The following is a 27,674-nucleotide window of genomic DNA, read 5'->3' on the forward strand; positions in this document are numbered from 1 at the left end:
ACTTAGCCTGTACTGTTTTCTGGAATTAGACAAACATTCTGTCAGAGCAGTTAAAACATTTGTGACACCAAATGTATTTTGGAAACCTTGGATATTCAGGACCGTCTCTTTCCCCCTTCCTGACTAACTTTATTCTCTTAACCCTTTCCCTCATTCCATTTTCTCTCTCTCCTTTCCCCTTATCCTCCTTCCTCTATCTCTCCATGTCCTGCAGTGGGATGCTATAAATGAGATGGATGAGTATTTCAGTCCCATCCACACGTACCAGGTGTGTAACGTGATGAGTCCCAGTCAGAACAACTGGCTGAGGACAGGCTGGATCCCTCGTGACGGAGCCAGGAGGATCTATATCGAGGTCAAGTTCACCCTCCGGGACTGTAACAGCATGCCTGGAGTCCTGGGAACTTGCAAGGTACAAGGGATCGGAGAGAGTGGTTGGGAATGTGGGGTGAGGGAGGACGGGAGGGAGAAAGAGATGAAGATAAGTACGTGTTTTGCTTCAAAGATCAACACAGACTATTGGCAGCTCTGTCTTTGATCATTTCTTTGTGTGTGTTATGATGAGCAGGAGACATTTAACCTGTACTACTATGAGTCGGACCGAGCTGTAGGCACGGCCATCAGAGAGACCCAGTTCACCAAGATCGATACCATCGCTGCTGATGAGAGCTTTACTGGAGTGGACCTGGGAGTCAGGAGACTCAAACTCAACACAGAAGTATGCTAACTTATTTGACTTTCATGTTGTGACTGAGCAGTGTTTCAGCGCTGTGCTTCTCCTGCACGGAGGTGTCCATGGTGCTGAAATGGGTGCCTTTCACAGTGCCACCCCTGACTTTGCTCCCATTCCACATTTACTGAAACGTTTTGAGATGGATTATTGTGTTGTATTGTCCTTTGTCTCCTCCCAGGTTCGAGGTGTGGGCCCCCTCACTAGACGAGGCTTCTACCTGGCGTTCCAGGACATCGGGGCGTGCATCGCCCTGACCTCTGTCAGGGTGTACTACAAGCGCTGCTCAGGCGTGGGCCGCAACCTGGCCGTGTTCACTGACGTAGTGACGGGCGCTGACTCCTCCTCCCTGGTGGAGGTCAGGGGTCAGTGTGTGGACCACGCCGAAGAGAGAGACACGCCCAAGATGTACTGCAGCGCTGAGGGGGAGTGGCTGGTGCCCATCGGGAGGTGTATATGCAGCGCTGGGTTCGAGGAGCACAGGGAGTCCTGCATCGGTGAGTCACACTCTGAATTAGGGATGTATTTGGCTCTCTTGTTTTACATTATGTTACTGTCCTGCTTTTTTTTTAATCGTACTTTACTTTACCTGTGCCAATCTGTGTGTTTATGGTCAATGTTCAGCCTTGGACATTTTCTGTGTGGTTCAAGTTCTTTCAAACCTATAATACTAGTCCAGCTATCGCTAGGTTGAATAGCTCGTAGTCCTGAATAATTTTTACATTTTTAAGATGATAAGCTGTCATGAAATATACTCAAGCTTTTATTTTTTCATTCCTTGTCTCGCTTAAACTTTTGTTTTGTTTATTTTCTCTGATGGACTGACTTCATTTGGGGACATGTGCATATTTTAGGTTGCCAGGGTTTTGTTAATTAAAAACTATTAATCACAGGCGCTGGATAATTAAACGCGTTCCGTCTGCATAATGTGCCGAACGAACGAGGCTGGTTCACCGGTCTTGTTTCACACACACACATCTCCACTCATCTAAATACCTGTTTACTGTACCTGTTTACAGTACCTGTTTACTGAACCTGTTTACTGAACCTGTTTACAGTACCTGTTTACAGTACCTGTTTACTGAACCTGTTTACAGTACCTGTTTCCTGAACCTGTTTACTATACCTGTTAACTGTACTTGTTTACTGTACTTGTTTACTGTACCTGTTTACAGTACCGGTTTACTGTACCTGTTTACAGTACCTGTTTACTGAACCTGTTTACTGAACCTGTTAACTGTACTTGTTTACTGTACTTGTTTACTGTACCTGTTTACAGTACCTGTTTACTGAACATGTTTACTGTACCTGTTTACTGTACCTGTTTACTGCCTGAAGGACACACACTCACCTGCGAACAAGGCATTGACGGCTCCTGGCAAACACACACACACACACACACACACACACACACACACACACACACACACACACACACACACACACACACACACACACACACACACACACACGCACACACACACACAGTTTTGTTATGTTTTAGATGCTTATCTCATGAATCTCTCCATTTGTCTATAGTCAAGACATCATCCTAGTGCTTTGTAGTAGCAGTAGTGGCTGTAGTAGAGAGCTGACGTGTGTGGAGGACTCGTCTCTCTGTGACCAAACTGGGTCACTGTGCTAATTCACCTCTCTCCAGTCACGCACATCCCAGGACACGACACGAAACGAGACGAGTCGTTGCCATGCAGACAACCATGAGCACGAGAGAGAGAACCCGAGAGAGAGAACGATAGAGAGCGAGATGGGTTAAGTGGATAAGCAGTATGTATGCAAGAGAAAATGAGTGTGTGTATGTGTGTGTGTGTGTGTTTAAGGGGTTCTTCCCTAAGGCTCACTAGAGCCCCTGGGTTTCACTGTAAGAGTGAGATCATCTGTCTGAACGATTGCATGATGTCGCATTAAAGGTGTCACAGAAAGGAAAGAGTCTAAGTAGAAAAGAGTGAAGAGAAAGATAGAGGGAGGACAATGGGAGAGGAGAGACAGATCCCTCTCTTTGATATAGGAGGCCGGTTGACAGCTCTCTTGTCACGGTTAAAGTGACATTCGAAATAGCACATGTCACTTCTGTGAGTGTGTGTGTTTGTGTGTGTAAGCCCACACCAGGGCTTTTGACTGCCGGGGGAGAATGGAGTAAAATGGCCCATACAGAGAGATAGAGATAAGGCGAGAGCAACCGTGGACACACTGATATGGGCACACACACTTAGCCTGATCACATCCACTCAAGTCAACCAGCCTATCTGACCTTGTTACATAGAAAAGGGTGGACACACACACACACACATAGACAAGCAGAGAGCGAGAGAGCGAGACAGAGAAAAAGCGAGAGAGACAGAGAGTAAGAGAAACAGCGAGAGAGACAGCGAGACAGACGGCGAGAGAGACAGACTGCGAGAGAGCGAGAGAGACAGAGAGACAGCGACAGAGAGACAGCAACAGAGAGACAGTGACAGAGAGACAGAGAGACAGCGACAGAGAGACAGCGATACAGAGAGACAAAGAGACAGAGATACAGAGAGACAGAGAGACAGAGAGACAGCGATACAGAGAGACAGCAATACAGAGAGACAGAGAGACAGCTATACAGAGAGACAGCTAGAGAGACAGCGAGAGAGACAGAGCGAGAGAGACAGCGACACATCGACAGAGCGAGAGTGAGACCGAGAGAGAGAGCGAGACAACGAGACAGCGAGAGACAGCAATACAGAGAGACAGCGATATAGAAAGACAGAGAGACAGCGATATAGAAAGACAGAGAGACAGCTATACAGATAGACAGAGAGGCAGCTATAAAGAGAGACAGAGAGACATCTATACAGAGAGACAGAGACACAGCGATACAGCGAGACAGAGAGACAACGATACAGAGAGAGAGACAGCGAGACAGAGAGACAGAGAGACAGAGAGGCAACTATAAAGAGAGACAGCGAGAGACAGCTATACAGAAAGACAGAGAGACAGAGAGAGAGACAGCTATACAGAGAGACAGCGAGACAGAGAGACAGCTATACAGAGAGACAGCTATACAGCGAGACAGAGAGACAGAGATACAGAGAGAGACAGCTGTACAGAGAGATAGCGATACAGAGAGACAGCGATACAGAGAGACAGCTATACAGCGAGACAGAGAGACAGCTATACAGAGAGAGAGAGAGACAGCTATACAGAGAGACAGCGATACAGAGAGACAGAGAGACAGCTATACAGAGAGACAGAGAGACAGCGATACAGAGAGACAGCTATACAGAGAGACAGCTATACAGAGAGACAACTATACAGAGAGACAGAGAGACAGCTATAAAGAGAGACAGCTATAAAGAGAGGCAGAGAGACAGCTATACAGAGAGACAGCGATACAGAGAGACAGCTATACAGAGAGACAGAGAGACAGCTATACAGAGAGGCAGCAATACAGAGAGACAGAGAGAGAGACAGCTATACAGAGAGACAGCTATTCAGAGAGACAGAGAGAGAGACAGCTATACAGCGAGACAGCGATACAGAGAAACAGCGATACAGAGAGACAGCTATACAGAGAGACAGAGAGAGCGACAGCGATACAGAGAGACAGCTATACAGAGAGACAGAGAGGCAGCGATACAGAGAGACAGAGAGACAGCGATACAGAGAGACAGAGAGACAGCTATACAGAGAGACAGCTATACAGAGAGACAGCGATACAGAGAGACAGAGAGACAGCTATACAGAGTTAAAGAGAGACAGCTATACAGAGAGACAGCTATCCAGAGAGACACCTATACAGAGAGGCAGAGAGACAGCTATACAGAGAGACAGCGATACAGAGAGACAGCTACACAGAGAGACAGAGAGACAGAGAGAGAGACAGCTATACAGAGAGACAGAGAGAGACCGCTATACAGAGAGACAGCTATATAGAGAGACAGCGATACAGTGAGACAGAGAGACAGCTATACAGAGAGGCAGAGAGACATCTATACAGAGAGACAGCGATACAGAGAGACAGCTATACAGAGAGACAGAGAGACAGCTATACAGATAGACAGCTATACAGAGAGACAGAGAGAGAGACAGCTATACAGAGAGACAGCTATACAGAGAGACAGCGATACAGTGAGACAGAAAGACAGCTATACAGAGAGACAGCTATACAGAGAGACAGCGATACAGAGAGACAGCTATACAGAGAGACAGAGAGAGCCACAGCGATACAGAGAGACAGCTATACAGAGAAACAGCTATACAGAGAGACAGTGATACAGAGAGACAGAGAGACAGCGATACAGAGAGACAGAGAGACGGAGAGACAGCGATACAGAGAGACAGCGAGACAGAGAGACAGAGAGACAGCGAGACAGAGAGACAGCGATACAGAGAGACAGAGAGACCGAGAGACAGCTATACAGAGAGACAGAGAGACAGCTATTCAGAGAGACAGAGAGAGAAACAGTGAGAGAAAGAGGCAGCGACAGAGAGTAAGAGAAAAAGCCAGAGAGACAGCGAGCGACAGAGACCGAAAAAGAGAGAGAAAAAAGAGAGAGACAGAGACAGAGAGCGACAGCAACAGAGACAGAGAGACAGTGACAGAGAGACAGAGACAGAGACAGAGACAGCGACACAGCGACAGCGAGAGAGAGACAGAGACAGCTAGACAGCTAGAGAGACAGCGAGAGAGACAGCGACACAGCGACAGAGAGAGAGCGAGACAGTGAGACAGCGAGACAGCAAGACAGCGAGAGGCAGCGATACAGAGAGACAGAGAGACAGCGATACAGAGATACAGCGATACAGCTATACAGAGAGACAGAGAGACAGAGAGACAGCGATACAGAGAGACAGCTATAAAGAGAGACAGATAGACAGCTATACAGAGAGACAGAGAGACAGCGATACAGAGAGACAGCGATACAGATAGACAGAGAGACAACTATACAGAGAGACAGCGATACAGAGAGACAGAGAGACAGCTATACAGAGAGACAGCTATACAGAGAGACAGAGATACAGAGAGACAGAGAGACAGAGATACAGAGAGACAGCGATACAGAGAGACAGAGAGACAGCTATACAGAGAGGCCATAGCTCGGGTGGTTGATGTCCTTGTGGATCTTTTTGGCCTTCCTATTACATCGGGTGCTGTAGGTGTCCTGAAGGGCAGGCAGTGTGGGCCAGATGGATTGCCAGATGAATTAATAAATATGACTTTAATGTTTTCTATGCTCAGTCTGAAATGTTAAGGACAATCCCAAGAAGATTAGATTTATGTCAAAATTCTGAATGTAAAGCATTTTTTTATTTAAATGATGAGCTCGCTGACGTGTCTATTTCAGGGTTTAGTATAGCAACATTATTCGATTTTACAAACATTTTATATTTATAATAATTTAATTAGTTTGGAGGGAACATGAGCATTGGGTAAATGCAGATTTTTTTACCAAGTATCTTTTATAATCGTATTCAGACAACTTCCATATTGTCCGTGATAGGATTGAAGATAAATGGTGTCCAAATCAGACATAAATGGACAATAATAAAAGCGTTTTAATGCCTGAGGTGGGAAAATATGTTTTCATGAAGGTTTAATATTTACTTAATGTTGTGTTCAGAAAAAGCATTCATTCTATTAAAAAAAAGTATTTTTTAATTTTTATTAAATATTACAGCATCCCAAGAATGATCTATATATGAAAAATGATTGCCTAAACATTAACAATGATTCATATTTGTTCATATTTAAGGGACATTTGCATTACACATGTCCCAAGGTCAAATACATCTCTCCAATGCAAATGACTGTGTATGGAATACATATTGGCTTAGAGCAAGACCTATTCTGGGTGAAACAGTAAAAGTATTGTCAGGAATATTCAGTAGGATCTATGGAATGTATATTATATGGTGTTATTTCATGGGGCTCTGGTTAATACGGAGTGTTGCTGTCCTTTTACTCCACCCATTCCATTGGACTCCGAATCACGTCACATATGGCTTAATGCACTACAGAAAACCACAGTGCAGGGCATGCTCACTGAATTAAAGGGAAACTACAGTTAAAAAAATGGAAGTTTCTTAGATTTTTCCCAGACCTCAAAAGTTATACCCTGACGTGGTTTATGCATTGTTGTGACAAACAGAAAATCCAATGTTTTTATTGAAAATGTGTGATTTTTTTTGTTGTTGTTGAATAAAACTGAAGTAGAGGCAAACAATAAAAATGGATTTTAAAAGGTGCATCCTGCAGCACAGCATTTTGGGGGAAGTTGAGGTCAGGTCCAATATTCAACATTCACCCAAGAGGGAAAGAGGTTGGGCCATCCTAGAAATGTTTTATTGATATATAATATAATATACACAATTTAGCAGAGACTTTTATCCAAAGCAACTTACAGTCATGCATGAATACATTTTTCCATATGGGTGGTCCCATGAATCGAACCCAATATAATGGAATTGCATTGCTCTACCAAGATGCATGACAGGGTTAAATGTTTTGTGAAGCCTCATTTTAATATGATTTATAAAGTCATATTGACATAGTGGGTTGTCATATTTGACATTGGTGGTTATGTCACACAGTTATGCCACATTTATGAACCCTTTATAAAGCATTACATACTGTTATAGATGATTTGTAACACATTTATGTAGTCTCTATGAAGGCTTAATGAAGCCGTCCAGTACCATCGTTGGGTCGCTGGTGTGAAAGATTCAGCAGAATGCTGGCATTACACATCTGGCTAGTAGACTACTGTAGCTCTGCTGGAGTCACTTTTATAACTTTGACACCTTCTGGAAACAAAAGATACTCTACAGGAATGACGGAGTCCATTCAAATCATCTTGACTCCTGGACTCCACGCATTTCAAGGCTGCGTTGAAACAATGACTGGTAAATGATCAAATACCAGCTCAGTTAATCCCTACCATTGTGACAATGAGTTGTCATAATGCTGCATCAAATGTACATCATCTTAGAGGCATTGGCAAACACAATGTACCCCTAATTGAACCGAATACATCTGTTTATCTTACAGCTATTGTAAGAAGTAATCATGAGCCTATAAACTAGAGTTACACTGTTAGCACTGAGGCGGTGTGCAATAGAAGGAAGACCACTTTATGCAGCTCCCCCTGTACTATCAGCTCGAATGTAAATAACATGAGTAAGTCTACCTCTGATAACCTTCCCAGTAAATCATTAAAAACAATCAAGCAACCCAGAAAACCTCTTGCAGCTCCCCCCCTACTTTGTGCAATTTCCGCCTGAAGACATACCCAAATCTAACAGCCTGTAGCTCAGGCACAGAGCCAAGGATATGCATATTCTTGGTACCATTTGAAAGAAAACACTCTGACGTTTGTGTAAATGTGAATTGAATGTAGGAGAATAACACACAATAGATCTGGTTTAGATAAAACAATGAAAAGAACCATACGTTTTTTATTTTTATTTTTGTATCATCATCTTTAAAATGAACAAGATAAAACAAACATTCAGATAGGAGGATGGGGACAATTTCAGTGAAAAATATAAGAGGGCAACAGTACTTGTGCAAAGTTGCAGAATGATAACTTCCAAAATGAGTGTGCTTACATGACATTTATCATGAAGTCACCCAGGTGTCCCACACAAGTAGCCCAAATGTACCCAAGTGGCCAAATTAGTGAAGGTAAACATTTTGAAACAAATAACTACAGTGCCTTGCGAAAGTATTCGGCCCCCTTGAACTTTGCGACCTTTTGCCACATTTCAGGCTTCAAACATAAAGATATAAAACTGTATTTTTTTGTGAAGAATCAACAACAAGTGGGACACAATCATGAAGTGGAACGACATTTATTGGATATTTCAAACTTTTTTAACAAATCCAAAACTGAAAAATTGGGCGTGCAAAATTATTCAGCCCCTTTACTTTCAGTGCAGCAAACTCTCTCCAGAAGTTCAGTGAGGATCTCTGAATGATCCAATGTTGACCTAAATGACTAATGATGATAAATACAATCCACCTGTGTGTAATCAAGTCTCCGTATAAATGCACCTGCACTGTGATAGTCTCAGCGGTCCGTTAAAAGCGCAGAGAGCATCATGAAGAACAAGGAACACACCAGGCAGGTCCGACATACTGTTGTGAAGAAGTTTAAAGCCGGATTTGGATACAAAAAGATTTCCCAAGCTTTAAACATCCCAAGGAGCACTGTGCAAGCGATAGTATTGAAATGGAAGGAGTATCAGACCACTGCAAATCTACCAAGACCTGGCCGTCCCTCTAAACTTTCAGCTCATGCAAGGAGAAGACTGATCAGAGATGCAGCCAAGAGGCCCATGATCACTCTGGATGAACTGCAGAGATCTACAGCTGAGGTGGGAGACTCTGTCCATAGGACAACAATCAGTCGTATATTGCACAAATCTGGCCTTTATGGAAGAGTGGCAAGAAGAAAGCCATTTCTTAAAGATATCTATAAAAAGTGTCGTTTAAAGTTTGCCACAAGCCACCTGGGAGACACACCAAACATGTGGAAGAAGGTGCTCTGGTCAGATGAAACCAAAATTACACTTTTTTGGCAACAATGCAAAACGTTATGTTTGGCGTAAAAGCAACACAGCTCATCACCCTGAACACACCATCCCCACTGTCAAACATGGTGGTGGCAGCATCATGGTTTGGGCCTGCTTTTCTTCAGCAGGGACAGGGAAGATGGTTAAAATTGATGGGAAGATGGATGGAGCCAAATACAGGACCATTCTGGAAGAAAACCTGATGGAGTCTGCAAAAGACCTGAGACTGGGACGGAGATTTGTCTTCCAACAAGACAATGATCCAAAACATAAAGCAAAATCTACAATGGAATGGTTCAAAAATAAACATATCCAGGTGTTAGAATGGCCATGTCAAAGTCCAGACCTGAATCCAATCGAGAATCTGTGGAAAGAACTGAAAACTGCTGTTCACAAATGCTCTCCATCCAACCTCACTGAGCTCGAGCTGTTTTGCAAGGAGGAATGGGAAAAAAATTCAGTCTCTCGATGTGCAAAACTGATAGAGACATACCCCAAGCAACTTACAGCTGTAATCGCAGCAAAAGGTGGCGCTACAAAGTATTAACTTAAGGGGGCTGAATAATTTTGCACGCCCAATTTTTCAGTTTTTGATTTGTTAAAAAAGTTTGAAATATCCAATAAATGTCGTTCCACTTCATGATTGTGTCCCACTTGTTGTTGATTCTTCACAAAAAAATACAGTTTTATATCTTTATGTTTGAAGCCTGAAATGTGGCAAAAGGTCGCAAAGTTCAAGGGGGCCGAATACTTTCGCAAGGCACTGTATATAGAGAGTTGAAGGTTGAATATATTGTTATATTATTATTACCTGCTAGATCTACTGTCTCTTATATATTATGACATTTCAGCTAGATCTACTGTCTCTATTATATTATGACAGACCAGCTAGATCTACTGTCTTTATTATATTACAACAGACCAGCTGTATCTACTGTCTCCATTTCACTTTGTCCATTGATGTGGTCCTGCCCTCTCCTCAACAGCCTCAAATAGGCTATTTCATGTGGGTTGGGGTGGGACGGCAGACACACGCATCTCACATTTCATGACATTAAATGTTTATTTATTGCATCTAAAATAAAATAAAAATCACAAATAATATTTTATATTATTATTTTCAAACAAGGGCATTAGCATGATAAGAACTTACCAGTCCAAAACGATGTCCTCTCCCGTTCAAAAAATATTCCTCCACAATCGCTAAATGAAGCGTCCTACAACAATCTCTGTCTCACCTTCCCAATCAATTTATTCTAAAGTTGTGTGTACACCTGTATATCTAGACTTGACTTCGTCGCCATAATGATTGATATATAAACATCTGAATCTGCGCCTTCACAAAACAATGCAATGCGCAATATGTGTTTCTCCTTCCGGTATGAAAATTCAATAGCGCATGACTCTCTTTATCCTGGAGCTTACTACATGGGTTGGTCTTGCAACACATAAACATGGCGTATTGCCGTTTAGCTCAGCTCATTGGCTATCTAACCAGCTAGATTTCAAGACGATCAGTGGTCATTGGGTTAAAAGACAGTCAATCAACGAAACAGCGGGCAAATCATTGGTGCACAATGATGTCTTCAAATCGGTTTCTTTCAGTCAATACGTCCCGCGAAATGGCCCATCAGGTTTGATTGTGTTACAAACAAACCAGTTGATTCCAGTGAAACCAAACAATGACTGAAAAAGTCCCGTTCTGTGTGGGTGATTTACCTGGAATGTGTCGTCGAAAATGGAATGAGACGGAATTCACTACACAGGCGGTTCACAAAATGTTTCGTGTTAGGTTATAAAAACTGATTTTATCAAACAAAAGATAATTCATTGTGTAACAATGAGCATTGGAATTGCAAACAGACGAAGATCGTCAAAGGTAAACTATTTATTTTATTGCAGTTTGTGATTTTGTTGAGCCTGTGCTGATTGAAATAGTTCTTTTTTATGGGGCTCTATGCTCAGATAATCGCATCGTATTCTTTCGCAGTAAATAATTTTTTGAATCTGACAACGCAGTTGGATTAGCAAGATTCTAGGCTTTCGATACATGTGAGACACTTGTATTTTCATGAATGTTTAATATGACTATTTATGTAGCGATCACAGTATGTTGTTGAATTTCAGCCCGCTAGCGGGTTCTGTGCGCAGAGAGGTTAACACATGTCGCCTAAGAAACAAGGTCCACGAAGTCAATAACTTGCTTGCAACAGATGACATTCATATTCTGACTATCTCTGAAACTCACTTCGATAATACCTTTGATGATACAGTGGAAGCAATACATGTTCATAACGTCTACCGAAAAGTCAGAAATGCCAACGGAGGCGGTGTTGCGGTCTATATTCAGAACCACATTCCTGTAAAGCTTAGAGACGATCTAATGTTAAATACTGTTGAAGTAATATGGCTACAGGTTCATCAGCCTCACCTAAAGCCCATTCTTGTGGGACGCTGCTATAGACCACCAAGTGCTAACAGTCAGTATCTGGACAATATGTGTGAAATGCTTGATAATGTATGTGATATCAACAGGGAAGTATATTTTCTGGGTGATTTAAATATTGACTGGCTGTCAACAAGCTGCCCACTCAGGAAAAAATGTCACACTGTGACCAGTGCCTGCAACCTGGATCCGTTGTCAGTCAACCTACCAGGATAGTTACAAACAGCACAGTAATTAAATCATCAACATGTATTGATCACGTCTTTACTAACGCTGCAGATATTTGCTCTGAAGCAGTATCCAAATCCATAGGATGTAGTGATCACAATATAATAGCCATATATAGGAAAACCAAAGTTCCAAAGGTTGGGCCTAATATAGTGTATAAGAGGTCATACGAGAAGTTTTGTAGTAATTCATATGATGATGATGCAAAGAATATTTGCTGGTCTGTGGTATGTAATGAAGAGCAACCAGACGCTGCACTTGACACATTTATGAAACTACTTATTCCAGTTACTAATATACAGAGAGACAGCTATATAGAGAGACAGCGATACAGTGAGACAGAGAGACAGCTATACAGAGAGGCAGAGAGACATCTATACAGAGAGACAGCGATACAGAGAGACAGCTATACAGAGAGACAGAGAGACAGCTATACAGATAGACAGCTATACAGAGAGACAGAGAGAGAGACAGCTATACAGAGAGACAGCTATACAGAGAGACAGCGATACAGTGAGACAGAAAGACAGCTATACAGAGAGACAGCTATACAGAGAGACAGCGATACAGAGAGACAGCTATACAGAGAGACAGAGAGAGCCACAGCGATACAGAGAGACAGCTATACAGAGAAACAGCTATACAGAGAGACAGTGATACAGAGAGACAGAGAGACAGCGATACAGAGAGACAGAGAGACGGAGAGACAGCGATACAGAGAGACAGCGAGACAGAGAGACAGAGAGACAGCGAGACAGAGAGACAGCGATACAGAGAGACAGAGAGACCGAGAGACAGCTATACAGAGAGACAGAGAGACAGCTATTCAGAGAGACAGAGAGAGAAACAGTGAGAGAAAGAGGCAGCGACAGAGAGTAAGAGAAAAAGCCAGAGAGACAGCGAGCGACAGAGACCGAAAAAGAGAGAGAAAAAAGAGAGAGACAGAGACAGAGAGCGACAGCAACAGAGACAGAGAGACAGTGACAGAGAGACAGAGACAGAGACAGAGACAGCGACACAGCGACAGCGAGAGAGAGACAGAGACAGCTAGACAGCTAGAGAGACAGCGAGAGAGACAGCGACACAGCGACAGAGAGAGAGCGAGACAGTGAGACAGCGAGACAGCAAGACAGCGAGAGGCAGCGATACAGAGAGACAGAGAGACAGCGATACAGAGATACAGCGATACAGCTATACAGAGAGACAGAGAGACAGAGAGACAGCGATACAGAGAGACAGCTATAAAGAGAGACAGATAGACAGCTATACAGAGAGACAGAGAGACAGCGATACAGAGAGACAGCGATACAGATAGACAGAGAGACAACTATACAGAGAGACAGCGATACAGAGAGACAGAGAGACAGCTATACAGAGAGACAGCTATACAGAGAGACAGAGATACAGAGAGACAGAGAGACAGAGATACAGAGAGACAGCGATACAGAGAGACAGAGAGACAGCTATACAGAGAGGCCATAGCTCGGGTGGTTGATGTCCTTGTGGATCTTTTTGGCCTTCCTATTACATCGGGTGCTGTAGGTGTCCTGAAGGGCAGGCAGTGTGGGCCAGATGGATTGCCAGATGAATTAATAAATATGACTTTAATGTTTTCTATGCTCAGTCTGAAATGTTAAGGACAATCCCAAGAAGATTAGATTTATGTCAAAATTCTGAATGTAAAGCATTTTTTTATTTAAATGATGAGCTCGCTGACGTGTCTATTTCAGGGTTTAGTATAGCAACATTATTCGATTTTACAAACATTTTATATTTATAATAATTTAATTAGTTTGGAGGGAACATGAGCATTGGGTAAATGCAGATTTTTTTACCAAGTATCTTTTATAATCGTATTCAGACAACTTCCATATTGTCCGTGATAGGATTGAAGATAAATGGTGTCCAAATCAGACATAAATGGACAATAATAAAAGCGTTTTAATGCCTGAGGTGGGAAAATATGTTTTCATGAAGGTTTAATATTTACTTAATGTTGTGTTCAGAAAAAGCATTCATTCTATTAAAAAAAAGTATTTTTTAATTTTTATTAAATATTACAGCATCCCAAGAATGATCTATATATGAAAAATGATTGCCTAAACATTAACAATGATTCATATTTGTTCATATTTAAGGGACATTTGCATTACACATGTCCCAAGGTCAAATACATCTCTCCAATGCAAATGACTGTGTATGGAATACATATTGGCTTAGAGCAAGACCTATTCTAAAGTAAAAGTATTGTCAGGAATATTCAGTAGGATCTATGGAATGTATATTATATGGTGTTATTTCATGGGGCTCTGGTTAATACGGAGTGTTGCTGTCCTTTTACTCCACCCATTCCATTGGACTCCGAATCACGTCACATATGGCTTAATGCACTACAGAAAACCACAGTGCAGGGCATGCTCACTGAATTAAAGGGAAACTACAGTTAAAAAAATGGAAGTTTCTTAGATTTTTCCCAGACCTCAAAAGTTATACCCTGACGTGGTTTATGCATTGTTGTGACAAACAGAAAATCCAATGTTTTTATTGAAAATGTGTGATTTTTTTTGTTGTTGTTGAATAAAACTGAAGTAGAGGCAAACAATAAAAATGGATTTTAAAAGGTGCATCCTGCAGCACAGCATTTTGGGGGAAGTTGAGGTCAGGTCCAATATTCAACATTCACCCAAGAGGGAAAGAGGTTGGGCCATCCTAGAAATGTTTTATTGATATATAATATAATATACACAATTTAGCAGAGACTTTTATCCAAAGCAACTTACAGTCATGCATGAATACATTTTTCCATATGGGTGGTCCCATGAATCGAACCCAATATAATGGAATTGCATTGCTCTACCAAGATGCATGACAGGGTTAAATGTTTTGTGAAGCCTCATTTTAATATGATTTATAAAGTCATATTGACATAGTGGGTTGTCATATTTGACATTGGTGGTTATGTCACACAGTTATGCCACATTTATGAACCCTTTATAAAGCATTACATACTGTTATAGATGATTTGTAACACATTTATGTAGTCTCTATGAAGGCTTAATGAAGCCGTCCAGTACCATCGTTGGGTCGCTGGTGTGAAAGATTCAGCAGAATGCTGGCATTACACATCTGGCTAGTAGACTACTGTAGCTCTGCTGGAGTCACTTTTATAACTTTGACACCTTCTGGAAACAAAAGATACTCTACAGGAATGACGGAGTCCATTCAAATCATCTTGACTCCTGGACTCCACGCATTTCAAGGCTGCGTTGAAACAATGACTGGTAAATGATCAAATACCAGCTCAGTTAATCCCTACCATTGTGACAATGAGTTGTCATAATGCTGCATCAAATGTACATCATCTTAGAGGCATTGGCAAACACAATGTACCCCTAATTGAACCGAATACATCTGTTTATCTTACAGCTATTGTAAGAAGTAATCATGAGCCTATAAACTAGAGTTACACTGTTAGCACTGAGGCGGTGTGCAATAGAAGGAAGACCACTTTATGCAGCTCCCCCTGTACTATCAGCTCGAATGTAAATAACATGAGTAAGTCTACCTCTGATAACCTTCCCAGTAAATCATTAAAAACAATCAAGCAACCCAGAAAACCTCTTGCAGCTCCCCCCCTACTTTGTGCAATTTCCGCCTGAAGACATACCCAAATCTAACAGCCTGTAGCTCAGGCACAGAGCCAAGGATATGCATATTCTTGGTACCATTTGAAAGAAAACACTCTGACGTTTGTGTAAATGTGAATTGAATGTAGGAGAATAACACACAATAGATCTGGTTTAGATAAAACAATGAAAAGAACCATACGTTTTTTATTTTTATTTTTGTATCATCATCTTTAAAATGAACAAGATAAAACAAACATTCAGATAGGAGGATGGGGACAATTTCAGTGAAAAATATAAGAGGGCAACAGTACTTGTGCAAAGTTGCAGAATGATAACTTCCAAAATGAGTGTGCTTACATGACATTTATCATGAAGTCACCCAGGTGTCCCACACAAGTAGCCCAAATGTACCCAAGTGGCCAAATTAGTGAAGGTAAACATTTTGAAACAAATAACTACAGTGCCTTGCGAAAGTATTCGGCCCCCTTGAACTTTGCGACCTTTTGCCACATTTCAGGCTTCAAACATAAAGATATAAAACTGTATTTTTTTGTGAAGAATCAACAACAAGTGGGACACAATCATGAAGTGGAACGACATTTATTGGATATTTCTAACTTTTTTAACAAATCCAAAACTGAAAAATTGGGCGTGCAAAATTATTCAGCCCCTTTACTTTCAGTGCAGCAAACTCTCTCCAGAAGTTCAGTGAGGATCTCTGAATGATCCAATGTTGACCTAAATGACTAATGATGATAAATACAATCCACCTGTGTGTAATCAAGTCTCCGTATAAATGCACCTGCACTGTGATAGTCTCAGCGGTCCGTTAAAAGCGCAGAGAGCATCATGAAGAACAAGGAACACACCAGGCAGGTCCGACATACTGTTGTGAAGAAGTTTAAAGCCGGATTTGGATACAAAAAGATTTCCCAAGCTTTAAACATCCCAAGGAGCACTGTGCAAGCGATAGTATTGAAATGGAAGGAGTATCAGACCACTGCAAATCTACCAAGACCTGGCCGTCCCTCTAAACTTTCAGCTCATGCAAGGAGAAGACTGATCAGAGATGCAGCCAAGAGGCCCATGATCACTCTGGATGAACTGCAGAGATCTACAGCTGAGGTGGGAGACTCTGTCCATAGGACAACAATCAGTCGTATATTGCACAAATCTGGCCTTTATGGAAGAGTGGCAAGAAGAAAGCCATTTCTTAAAGAAATCTATAAAAAGTGTCGTTTAAAGTTTGCCACAAGCCACCTGGGAGACACACCAAACATGTGGAAGAAGGTGCTCTGGTCAGATGAAACCAAAATTACACTTTTTTGGCAACAATGCAAAACGTTATGTTTGGCGTAAAAGCAACACAGCTCATCACCCTGAACACACCATCCCCACTGTCAAACATGGTGGTGGCAGCATCATGGTTTGGGCCTGCTTTTCTTCAGCAGGGACAGGGAAGATGGTTAAAATTGATGGGAAGATGGATGGAGCCAAATACAGGACCATTCTGGAAGAAAACCTGATGGAGTCTGCAAAAGACCTGAGACTGGGACGGAGATTTGTCTTCCAACAAGACAATGATCCAAAACATAAAGCAAAATCTACAATGGAATGGTTCAAAAATAAACATATCCAGGTGTTAGAATGGCCATGTCAAAGTCCAGACCTGAATCCAATCGAGAATCTGTGGAAAGAACTGAAAACTGCTGTTCACAAATGCTCTCCATCCAACCTCACTGAGCTCGAGCTGTTTTGCAAGGAGGAATGGGAAAAAAATTCAGTCTCTCGATGTGCAAAACTGATAGAGACATACCCCAAGCAACTTACAGCTGTAATCGCAGCAAAAGGTGGCGCTACAAAGTATTAACTTAAGGGGGCTGAATAATTTTGCACGCCCAATTTTTCAGTTTTTGATTTGTTAAAAAAGTTTGAAATATCCAATAAATGTCGTTCCACTTCATGATTGTGTCCCACTTGTTGTTGATTCTTCACAAAAAAATACAGTTTTATATCTTTATGTTTGAAGCCTGAAATGTGGCAAAAGGTCGCAAAGTTCAAGGGGGCCGAATACTTTCGCAAGGCACTGTATATAGAGAGTTGAAGGTTGAATATATTGTTATATTATTATTACCTGCTAGATCTACTGTCTCTTATATATTATGACATTTCAGCTAGATCTACTGTCTCTATTATATTATGACAGACCAGCTAGATCTACTGTCTTTATTATATTACAACAGACCAGCTGTATCTACTGTCTCCATTTCACTTTGTCCATTGATGTGGTCCTGCCCTCTCCTCAACAGCCTCAAATAGGCTATTTCATGTGGGTTGGGGTGGGACGGCAGACACACGCATCTCACATTTCATGACATTAAATGTTTATTTATTGCATCTAAAATAAAATAAAAATCACAAATAATATTTTATATTATTATTTTCAAACAAGGGCATTAGCATGATAAGAACTTACCAGTCCAAAACGATGTCCTCTCCCGTTCAAAAAATATTCCTCCACAATCGCTAAATGAAGCGTCCTACAACAATCTCTGTCTCACCTTCCCAATCAATTTATTCTAAAGTTGTGTGTACACCTGTATATCTAGACTTGACTTCGTCGCCATAATGATTGATATATAAACATCTGAATCTGCGCCTTCACAAAACAATGCAATGCGCAATATGTGTTTCTCCTTCCGGTATGAAAATTCAATAGCGCATGACTCTCTTTATCCTGGAGCTTACTACATGGGTTGGTCTTGCAACACATAAACATGGCGTATTGCCGTTTAGCTCAGCTCATTGGCTATCTAACCAGCTAGATTTCAAGACGATCAGTGGTCATTGGGTTAAAAGACAGTCAATCAACGAAACAGCGGGCAAATCATTGGTGCACAATGATGTCTTCAAATCGGTTTCTTTCAGTCAATACGTCCCGCGAAATGGCCCATCAGGTTTGATTGTGTTACAAACAAACCAGTTGATTCCAGTGAAACCAAACAATGACTGAAAAAGTCCCGTTCTGTGTGGGTGATTTACCTGGAATGTGTCGTCGAAAATGGAATGAGACGGAATTCACTACACAGGCGGTTCACAAAATGTTTCGTGTTAGGTTATAAAAACTGATTTTATCAAACAAAAGATAATTCATTGTGTAACAATGAGCATTGGAATTGCAAACAGACGAAGATCGTCAAAGGTAAACTATTTATTTTATTGCAGTTTGTGATTTTGTTGAGCCTGTGCTGATTGAAATAGTTCTTTTTTATGGGGCTCTATGCTCAGATAATCGCATCGTATTCTTTCGCAGTAAATAATTTTTTGAATCTGACAACGCAGTTGGATTAGCAAGATTCTAGGCTTTCGATACATGTGAGACACTTGTATTTTCATGAATGTTTAATATGACTATTTATGTAGCGATCACAGTATGTTGTTGAATTTCAGCCCGCTAGCGGGTTCCGTGCGCAGAGAGGTTAACACATGTCGCCTAAGAAACAAGGTCCACGAAGTCAATAACTTGCTTGCAACAGATGACATTCATATTCTGACTATCTCTGAAACTCACTTCGATAATACCTTTGATGATACAGTGGAAGCAATACATGTTCATAACGTCTACCGAAAAGTCAGAAATGCCAACGGAGGCGGTGTTGCGGTCTATATTCAGAACCACATTCCTGTAAAGCTTAGAGACGATCTAATGTTAAATACTGTTGAAGTAATATGGCTACAGGTTCATCAGCCTCACCTAAAGCCCATTCTTGTGGGACGCTGCTATAGACCACCAAGTGCTAACAGTCAGTATCTGGACAATATGTGTGAAATGCTTGATAATGTATGTGATATCAACAGGGAAGTATATTTTCTGGGTGATTTAAATATTGACTGGCTGTCAACAAGCTGCCCACTCAGGAAAAAATGTCACACTGTGACCAGTGCCTGCAACCTGGATCCGTTGTCAGTCAACCTACCAGGATAGTTACAAACAGCACAGTAATTAAATCATCAACATGTATTGATCACGTCTTTACTAACGCTGCAGATATTTGCTCTGAAGCAGTATCCAAATCCATAGGATGTAGTGATCACAATATAATAGCCATATATAGGAAAACCAAAGTTCCAAAGGTTGGGCCTAATATAGTGTATAAGAGGTCATACGAGAAGTTTTGTAGTAATTCATATGATGATGATGCAAAGAATATTTGCTGGTCTGTGGTATGTAATGAAGAGCAACCAGACGCTGCACTTGACACATTTATGAAACTACTTATTCCAGTTACTAATATACAGAGAGACAGCTATATAGAGAGACAGCGATACAGTGAGACAGAGAGACAGCTATACAGAGAGGCAGAGAGACATCTATACAGAGAGACAGCGATACAGAGAGACAGCTATACAGAGAGACAGAGAGACAGCTATACAGATAGACAGCTATACAGAGAGACAGAGAGAGAGACAGCTATACAGAGAGACAGCTATACAGAGAGACAGCGATACAGTGAGACAGAAAGACAGCTATACAGAGAGACAGCTATACAGAGAGACAGCGATACAGAGAGACAGCTATACAGAGAGACAGAGAGAGCCACAGCGATACAGAGAAACAGCTATACAGAGAGACAGTGATACAGAGAGACAGAGAGACAGCGATACAGAGAGACAGAGAGACGGAGAGACAGCGATACAGAGAGACAGCGAGACAGAGAGACAGAGAGACAGCGAGACAGAGAGACAGCGATACAGAGAGACAGAGAGACCGAGAGACAGCTATACAGAGAGACAGAGAGACAGCTATTCAGAGAGACAGAGAGAGAAACAGTGAGAGAAAGAGGCAGCGACAGAGAGTAAGAGAAAAAGCCAGAGAGACAGCGAGCGACAGAGACCGAAAAAGAGAGAGAAAAAAGAGAGAGACAGAGACAGAGAGCGACAGCAACAGAGACAGAGAGACAGTGACAGAGAGACAGAGACAGAGACAGAGACAGCGACACAGCGACAGCGAGAGAGAGACAGAGACAGCTAGACAGCTAGAGAGACAGCGAGAGAGACAGCGACACAGCGACAGAGAGAGAGCGAGACAGTGAGACAGCGAGACAGCAAGACAGCGAGAGGCAGCGATACAGAGAGACAGAGAGACAGCGATACAGAGATACAGCGATACAGCTATACAGAGAGACAGAGAGACAGAGAGACAGCGATACAGAGAGACAGCTATAAAGAGAGACAGATAGACAGCTATACAGAGAGACAGAGAGACAGCGATACAGAGAGACAGCGATACAGATAGACAGAGAGACAACTATACAGAGAGACAGCGATACAGAGAGACAGAGAGACAGCTATACAGAGAGACAGCTATACAGAGAGACAGAGATACAGAGAGACAGAGAGACAGAGATACAGAGAGACAGCGATACAGAGAGACAGAGAGACAGCTATACAGAGAGGCCATAGCTCGGGTGGTTGATGTCCTTGTGGATCTTTTTGGCCTTCCTATTACATCGGGTGCTGTAGGTGTCCTGAAGGGCAGGCAGTGTGGGCCAGATGGATTGCCAGATGAATTAATAAATATGACTTTAATGTTTTCTATGCTCAGTCTGAAATGTTAAGGACAATCCCAAGAAGATTAGATTTATGTCAAAATTCTGAATGTAAAGCATTTTTTTATTTAAATGATGAGCTCGCTGACGTGTCTATTTCAGGGTTTAGTATAGCAACATTATTCGATTTTACAAACATTTTATATTTATAATAATTTAATTAGTTTGGAGGGAACATGAGCATTGGGTAAATGCAGATTTTTTTACCAAGTATCTTTTATAATCGTATTCAGACAACTTCCATATTGTCCGTGATAGGATTGAAGATAAATGGTGTCCAAATCAGACATAAATGGACAATAATAAAAGCGTTTTAATGCCTGAGGTGGGAAAATATGTTTTCATGAAGGTTTAATATTTACTTAATGTTGTGTTCAGAAAAAGCATTCATTCTATTAAAAAAAAGTATTTTTTAATTTTTATTAAATATTACAGCATCCCAAGAATGATCTATATATGAAAAATGATTGCCTAAACATTAACAATGATTCATATTTGTTCATATTTAAGGGACATTTGCATTACACATGTCCCAAGGTCAAATACATCTCTCCAATGCAAATGACTGTGTATGGAATACATATTGGCTTAGAGCAAGACCTATTCTAAAGTAAAAGTATTGTCAGGAATATTCAGTAGGATCTATGGAATGTATATTATATGGTGTTATTTCATGGGGCTCTGGTTAATACGGAGTGTTGCTGTCCTTTTACTCCACCCATTCCATTGGACTCCGAATCACGTCACATATGGCTTAATGCACTACAGAAAACCACAGTGCAGGGCATGCTCACTGAATTAAAGGGAAACTACAGTTAAAAAAATGGAAGTTTCTTAGATTTTTCCCAGACCTCAAAAGTTATACCCTGACGTGGTTTATGCATTGTTGTGACAAACAGAAAATCCAATGTTTTTATTGAAAATGTGTGATTTTTTTTGTTGTTGTTGAATAAAACTGAAGTAGAGGCAAACAATAAAAATGGATTTTAAAAGGTGCATCCTGCAGCACAGCATTTTGGGGGAAGTTGAGGTCAGGTCCAATATTCAACATTCACCCAAGAGGGAAAGAGGTTGGGCCATCCTAGAAATGTTTTATTGATATATAATATAATATACACAATTTAGCAGAGACTTTTATCCAAAGCAACTTACAGTCATGCATGAATACATTTTTCCATATGGGTGGTCCCATGAATCGAACCCAATATAATGGAATTGCATTGCTCTACCAAGATGCATGACAGGGTTAAATGTTTTGTGAAGCCTCATTTTAATATGATTTATAAAGTCATATTGACATAGTGGGTTGTCATATTTGACATTGGTGGTTATGTCACACAGTTATGCCACATTTATGAACCCTTTATAAAGCATTACATACTGTTATAGATGATTTGTAACACATTTATGTAGTCTCTATGAAGGCTTAATGAAGCCGTCCAGTACCATCGTTGGGTCGCTGGTGTGAAAGATTCAGCAGAATGCTGGCATTACACATCTGGCTAGTAGACTACTGTAGCTCTGCTGGAGTCACTTTTATAACTTTGACACCTTCTGGAAACAAAAGATACTCTACAGGAATGACGGAGTCCATTCAAATCATCTTGACTCCTGGACTCCACGCATTTCAAGGCTGCGTTGAAACAATGACTGGTAAATGATCAAATACCAGCTCAGTTAATCCCTACCATTGTGACAATGAGTTGTCATAATGCTGCATCAAATGTACATCATCTTAGAGGCATTGGCAAACACAATGTACCCCTAATTGAACCGAATACATCTGTTTATCTTACAGCTATTGTAAGAAGTAATCATGAGCCTATAAACTAGAGTTACACTGTTAGCACTGAGGCGGTGTGCAATAGAAGGAAGACCACTTTATGCAGCTCCCCCTGTACTATCAGCTCGAATGTAAATAACATGAGTAAGTCTACCTCTGATAACCTTCCCAGTAAATCATTAAAAACAATCAAGCAACCCAGAAAACCTCTTGCAGCTCCCCCCCTACTTTGTGCAATTTCCGCCTGAAGACATACCCAAATCTAACAGCCTGTAGCTCAGGCACAGAGCCAAGGATATGCATATTCTTGGTACCATTTGAAAGAAAACACTCTGACGTTTGTGTAAATGTGAATTGAATGTAGGAGAATAACACACAATAGATCTGGTTTAGATAAAACAATGAAAAGAACCATACGTTTTTTATTTTTATTTTTGTATCATCATCTTTAAAATGAACAAGATAAAACAAACATTCAGATAGGAGGATGGGGACAATTTCAGTGAAAAATATAAGAGGGCAACAGTACTTGTGCAAAGTTGCAGAATGATAACTTCCAAAATGAGTGTGCTTACATGACATTTATCATGAAGTCACCCAGGTGTCCCACACAAGTAGCCCAAATGTACCCAAGTGGCCAAATTAGTGAAGGTAAACATTTTGAAACAAATAACTACAGTGCCTTGCGAAAGTATTCGGCCCCCTTGAACTTTGCGACCTTTTGCCACATTTCAGGCTTCAAACATAAAGATATAAAACTGTATTTTTTTGTGAAGAATCAACAACAAGTGGGACACAATCATGAAGTGGAACGACATTTATTGGATATTTCAAACTTTTTTAACAAATCCAAAACTGAAAAATTGGGCGTGCAAAATTATTCAGCCCCTTTACTTTCAGTGCAGCAAACTCTCTCCAGAAGTTCAGTGAGGATCTCTGAATGATCCAATGTTGACCTAAATGACTAATGATGATAAATACAATCCACCTGTGTGTAATCAAGTCTCCGTATAAATGCACCTGCACTGTGATAGTCTCAGCGGTCCGTTAAAAGCGCAGAGAGCATCATGAAGAACAAGGAACACACCAGGCAGGTCCGACATACTGTTGTGAAGAAGTTTAAAGCCGGATTTGGATACAAAAAGATTTCCCAAGCTTTAAACATCCCAAGGAGCACTGTGCAAGCGATAGTATTGAAATGGAAGGAGTATCAGACCACTGCAAATCTACCAAGACCTGGCCGTCCCTCTAAACTTTCAGCTCATGCAAGGAGAAGACTGATCAGAGATGCAGCCAAGAGGCCCATGATCACTCTGGATGAACTGCAGAGATCTACAGCTGAGGTGGGAGACTCTGTCCATAGGACAACAATCAGTCGTATATTGCACAAATCTGGCCTTTATGGAAGAGTGGCAAGAAGAAAGCCATTTCTTAAAGAAATCTATAAAAAGTGTCGTTTAAAGTTTGCCACAAGCCACCTGGGAGACACACCAAACATGTGGAAGAAGGTGCTCTGGTCAGATGAAACCAAAATTACACTTTTTTGGCAACAATGCAAAACGTTATGTTTGGCGTAAAAGCAACACAGCTCATCACCCTGAACACACCATCCCCACTGTCAAACATGGTGGTGGCAGCATCATGGTTTGGGCCTGCTTTTCTTCAGCAGGGACAGGGAAGATGGTTAAAATTGATGGGAAGATGGATGGAGCCAAATACAGGACCATTCTGGAAGAAAACCTGATGGAGTCTGCAAAAGACCTGAGACTGGGACGGAGATTTGTCTTCCAACAAGACAATGATCCAAAACATAAAGCAAAATCTACAATGGAATGGTTCAAAAATAAACATATCCAGGTGTTAGAATGGCCATGTCAAAGTCCAGACCTGAATCCAATCGAGAATCTGTGGAAAGAACTGAAAACTGCTGTTCACAAATGCTCTCCATCCAACCTCACTGAGCTCGAGCTGTTTTGCAAGGAGGAATGGGAAAAAAATTCAGTCTCTCGATGTGCAAAACTGATAGAGACATACCCCAAGCAACTTACAGCTGTAATCGCAGCAAAAGGTGGCGCTACAAAGTATTAACTTAAGGGGGCTGAATAATTTTGCACGCCCAATTTTTCAGTTTTTGATTTGTTAAAAAAGTTTGAAATATCCAATAAATGTCGTTCCACTTCATGATTGTGTCCCACTTGTTGTTGATTCTTCACAAAAAAATACAGTTTTATATCTTTATGTTTGAAGCCTGAAATGTGGCAAAAGGTCGCAAAGTTCAAGGGGGCCGAATACTTTCGCAAGGCACTGTATATAGAGAGTTGAAGGTTGAATATATTGTTATATTATTATTACCTGCTAGATCTACTGTCTCTTATATATTATGACATTTCAGCTAGATCTACTGTCTCTATTATATTATGACAGACCAGCTAGATCTACTGTCTTTATTATATTACAACAGACCAGCTGTATCTACTGTCTCCATTTCACTTTGTCCATTGATGTGGTCCTGCCCTCTCCTCAACAGCCTCAAATAGGCTATTTCATGTGGGTTGGGGTGGGACGGCAGACACACGCATCTCACATTTCATGACATTAAATGTTTATTTATTGCATCTAAAATAAAATAAAAATCACAAATAATATTTTATATTATTATTTTCAAACAAGGGCATTAGCATGATAAGAACTTACCAGTCCAAAACGATGTCCTCTCCCGTTCAAAAAATATTCCTCCACAATCGCTAAATGAAGCGTCCTACAACAATCTCTGTCTCACCTTCCCAATCAATTTATTCTAAAGTTGTGTGTACACCTGTATATCTAGACTTGACTTCGTCGCCATAATGATTGATATATAAACATCTGAATCTGCGCCTTCACAAAACAATGCAATGCGCAATATGTGTTTCTCCTTCCGGTATGAAAATTCAATAGCGCATGACTCTCTTTATCCTGGAGCTTACTACATGGGTTGGTCTTGCAACACATAAACATGGCGTATTGCCGTTTAGCTCAGCTCATTGGCTATCTAACCAGCTAGATTTCAAGACGATCAGTGGTCATTGGGTTAAAAGACAGTCAATCAACGAAACAGAGGGCAAATCATTGGTGCACAATGATGTCTTCAAATCGGTTTCTTTCAGTCAATACGTCCCGCGAAATGGCCCATCAGGTTTGATTGTGTTACAAACAAACCAGTTGATTCCAGTGAAACCAAACAATGACTGAAAAAGTCCCGTTCTGTGTGGGTGATTTACCTGGAATGTGTCGTCGAAAATGGAATGAGACGGAATTCACTACACAGGCGGTTCACAAAATGTTTCGTGTTAGGTTATAAAAACTGATTTTATCAAACAAAAGATAATTCATTGTGTAACAATGAGCATTGGAATTGCAAACAGACGAAGATCGTCAAAGGTAAACTATTTATTTTATTGCAGTTTGTGATTTTGTTGAGCCTGTGCTGATTGAAATAGTTCTTTTTTATGGGGCTCTATGCTCAGATAATCGCATCGTATTCTTTCGCAGTAAATAATTTTTTGAATCTGACAACGCAGTTGGATTAGCAAGATTCTAGGCTTTCGATACATGTGAGACACTTGTATTTTCATGAATGTTTAATATGACTATTTATGTAGCGATCACAGTATGTTGTTGAATTTCAGCCCGCTAGCGGGTTCCGTGCGCAGAGAGGTTAACACATGTCGCCTAAGAAACAAGGTCCACGAAGTCAATAACTTGCTTGCAACAGATGACATTCATATTCTGACTATCTCTGAAACTCACTTCGATAATACCTTTGATGATACAGTGGAAGCAATACATGTTCATAACGTCTACCGAAAAGTCAGAAATGCCAACGGAGGCGGTGTTGCGGTCTATATTCAGAACCACATTCCTGTAAAGCTTAGAGACGATCTAATGTTAAATACTGTTGAAGTAATATGGCTACAGGTTCATCAGCCTCACCTAAAGCCCATTCTTGTGGGACGCTGCTATAGACCACCAAGTGCTAACAGTCAGTATCTGGACAATATGTGTGAAATGCTTGATAATGTATGTGATATCAACAGGGAAGTATATTTTCTGGGTGATTTAAATATTGACTGGCTGTCAACAAGCTGCCCACTCAGGAAAAAATGTCACACTGTGACCAGTGCCTGCAACCTGGATCCGTTGTCAGTCAACCTACCAGGATAGTTACAAACAGCACAGTAATTAAATCATCAACATGTATTGATCACGTCTTTACTAACGCTGCAGATATTTGCTCTGAAGCAGTATCCAAATCCATAGGATGTAGTGATCACAATATAATAGCCATATATAGGAAAACCAAAGTTCCAAAGGTTGGGCCTAATATAGTGTATAAGAGGTCATACGAGAAGTTTTGTAGTAATTCATATGATGATGATGCAAAGAATATTTGCTGGTCTGTGGTATGTAATGAAGAGCAACCAGACGCTGCACTTGACACATTTATGAAACTACTTATTCCAGTTACTAATAAGCACTCAACCATTAAGAAAATGACTGTAAAAACTGTTAAATCCACTTGGATTGATGAGGAACTGAAAAATTGTATGGTTGAGAGGGATGAGGCAAAAGGTATGGCAATTAAGTCTGGCAGCCCAACTGATTGGCAAACATTCTCCAAATTAAGAAATCATGTGACTAAAGTAAA

At 41.0% G+C, this 27,674-nt stretch overlaps 1 protein-coding gene across 2 annotated transcripts in view; it reads left to right on the forward strand.

Annotated features, from left to right (window-relative positions):
- Positions 1-27,674, forward strand: part of LOC110528055 (ephrin type-A receptor 8) — a 137,414-nt gene that overhangs the window by 73,609 nt on the left and 36,131 nt on the right. For both annotated transcript variants that reach the window (XR_005052617.1, XM_021609840.2), the window contains exons 3-5: positions 215-412; positions 569-718; positions 912-1,227. Coding sequence is in view for 1 of the 2 variants with exons in the window: in XM_021609840.2 (XP_021465515.2) it covers positions 215-412; positions 569-718; positions 912-1,227 (664 nt within the window). In the remaining variant the exon portion in view is untranslated. The remainder of the gene's footprint in view (positions 1-214; positions 413-568; positions 719-911; positions 1,228-27,674) is intronic.

Source organism: Oncorhynchus mykiss, chromosome 7, assembly GCF_013265735.2.
Source record: "Oncorhynchus mykiss isolate Arlee chromosome 7, USDA_OmykA_1.1, whole genome shotgun sequence".
In the NCBI taxonomy this organism is placed as follows: Eukaryota; Metazoa; Chordata; class Actinopteri; order Salmoniformes; family Salmonidae; genus Oncorhynchus; species Oncorhynchus mykiss.